Source organism: Anas acuta, chromosome W, assembly GCF_963932015.1.
Source record: "Anas acuta chromosome W, bAnaAcu1.1, whole genome shotgun sequence".
In the NCBI taxonomy this organism is placed as follows: domain Eukaryota; kingdom Metazoa; phylum Chordata; class Aves; order Anseriformes; family Anatidae; genus Anas; species Anas acuta.
In genome coordinates this window covers 8917458-8919361 of record NC_089016.1, presented here as the reverse complement: position 1 = coordinate 8919361, position 1904 = coordinate 8917458, and the positions used below count along the sequence as shown (strand labels likewise).

Below are 1904 nucleotides of genomic sequence, written 5' to 3'. Positions count from 1 at the left end.
CGGGCTTCAGATGCACGTGGAGTGAGCCCTCGGTGTGCTTGGGGGAAGGGTAGTATGGGAGTATGGGGACAGAGTGGGGGGTCTGGAGATGGGCACTTTGAGCTTGGATTGCTCTGCTCTCAGCAGTGTCCAGGTTATTCTCAGGTGAACTTCTGAGTGCAGTTTTCCTGCAGCACAGGTCAACTGAAACCATGGAGAGGATCCACAGTATTTCACGTGTAATAAGAAAGAAATGTACAGGATTTCTGCCTTAGAGATTCTCCACAGGAGTAATGGCTAAGCTAGAAGAAAAGATACAAGTCTTCCTATGTTATTTACCTATTGGTGTAGGACAGGACTGACTCCTGCATTGCCTAAAGCAGAGTCCTCTGCTCCAAAGCACAGCCTAAGGCAGCATCAATCCAAATGCAAGAAAGGGATCTGCCAAATATCTTCATGGAAGTGAGCAAGCATGTTGGGAGGCTTAAATGAGAAATGGAAATCCTTTTCCTTAGATAATTCTAATGTTAATAATCACCGTCTTTCTGTTCCTTGGGCAGGACCCCATGCCCAGAACGAGCATATGCCCAACATCAGCTCTGTGAGTGAGTTCCTCCTGCTGGCACTCACAGACACACGCGAGCTGCAGCTCCTGCACTTCGCGCTCTTCCTGGGCATCTACCTGGCTGCCCTCCTGGGCAACGGCCTCATCCTCAGCGCCGTAGCCTGCCACCACCGCCTCCACACCCCCATGTACTTCTTCCTCCTCAACCTCGCCCTCCTCGACCTGGGCTGCATCTCCACCACTCTGCCCAAAGCCATGGCCAATTCCCTCTGGGACACCAGGGCCATCTCCTATCAAGGATGTGCTGCTCAGGTCTTTTTCTTTCTGTTCTTTATATCAGCAGAATTTTTCCTTCTCACCGTCATGGCCTACGACTGCTTTGTTGCCATCTGCAAGCCCCTGCACTACGGGAGCCTCCTGGGCAGCAGAGCTTGTGCCCAGATGGCAGCAGCTGCCTGGGGCAGTGGCTTTCTGTATAGTGTCCTGCACACAGCCAACACATTTTCCCTGCCCCTCTGCCACGGCACTGCTGTGGACCAGTTCTTCTGTGAAATCCCCCACATCCTCAAGCTCTCCTGCTCAAAGTCATTCCTCAGGGAGGTTGGGCTTATTGTAGTTAGTGTTTCTCTAGTCTTTCTTAGTTTTGTTTTCATTGTGCTGTCCTATGTGCAGATCTTCAGGGCAGTGCTGAGGATTCCCTCTGAGCAGGGCCGGCACAAAGCCTTTTCCACATGCCTCCCTCACTTGGCCGTGGTCTCCCTGTTTCTCAGTACTGGCATGTTTGCCTACCTAAAGCCCCCCTCCATCTCCTCTCAATCCCTGGATCTGGTGGTGGCTGTTGTGTATGCAGTCTTTCCTGCAGCTCTGAACCCCCTCATCTACAGCATGAGGAACCGGCAGCTCAAGGATGCTTTGTGGAAACTCTTTGGATGCATGCTTCTTCATCACTAATACTGAAGCCCCAATCCAGTCAAGACTCATGTTTTTTCTATAAAATTGTTAGTGTACTGTTTTGTTATACTTCTTTGTAATATATTATACCACATCTTTAGATTTTCATTTAATAATGGTATCTTTATTTTCATATCTCTTAATTACTCTTATTAATTAATTAATTAATTTATTTTTCTCACAAATATCTCATGTGCCTGTAGAACCATGCCTGCCTTGTAGATAATGTCAATTGAGAAGTTGTCAGAGCCTGATTGGTCTCAGTATTCCTCTCTTCCCATCTCCTCTGGAGCTGGGGAGCACCCCCAGCACGCAGGAGGGGCTTGGGGCCAAGAGCCCAGCTGCCACATGCAGGAGCAGCCCCAGTGAGCCTCAGGGCTGCCCCTCCTTGCCCGCTGGGCTCTGCCTC

At 49.9% G+C, this 1904-nt stretch overlaps 1 protein-coding gene across 1 annotated transcript; it reads left to right on the top strand.

The window, feature by feature from the left end:
- Positions 1 to 562: 562 nt before the first annotated feature.
- On the top strand, positions 563 to 1638 carry LOC137847538 (olfactory receptor 14A16-like). The gene has a single exon (XM_068665820.1). The coding sequence runs from the start codon at positions 563 to 565 to the stop codon at positions 1493 to 1495; it is 933 nt and encodes a 310-aa protein (XP_068521921.1). The 3' UTR covers positions 1496 to 1638.
- Positions 1639 to 1904: the final 266 nt, after the last annotated feature.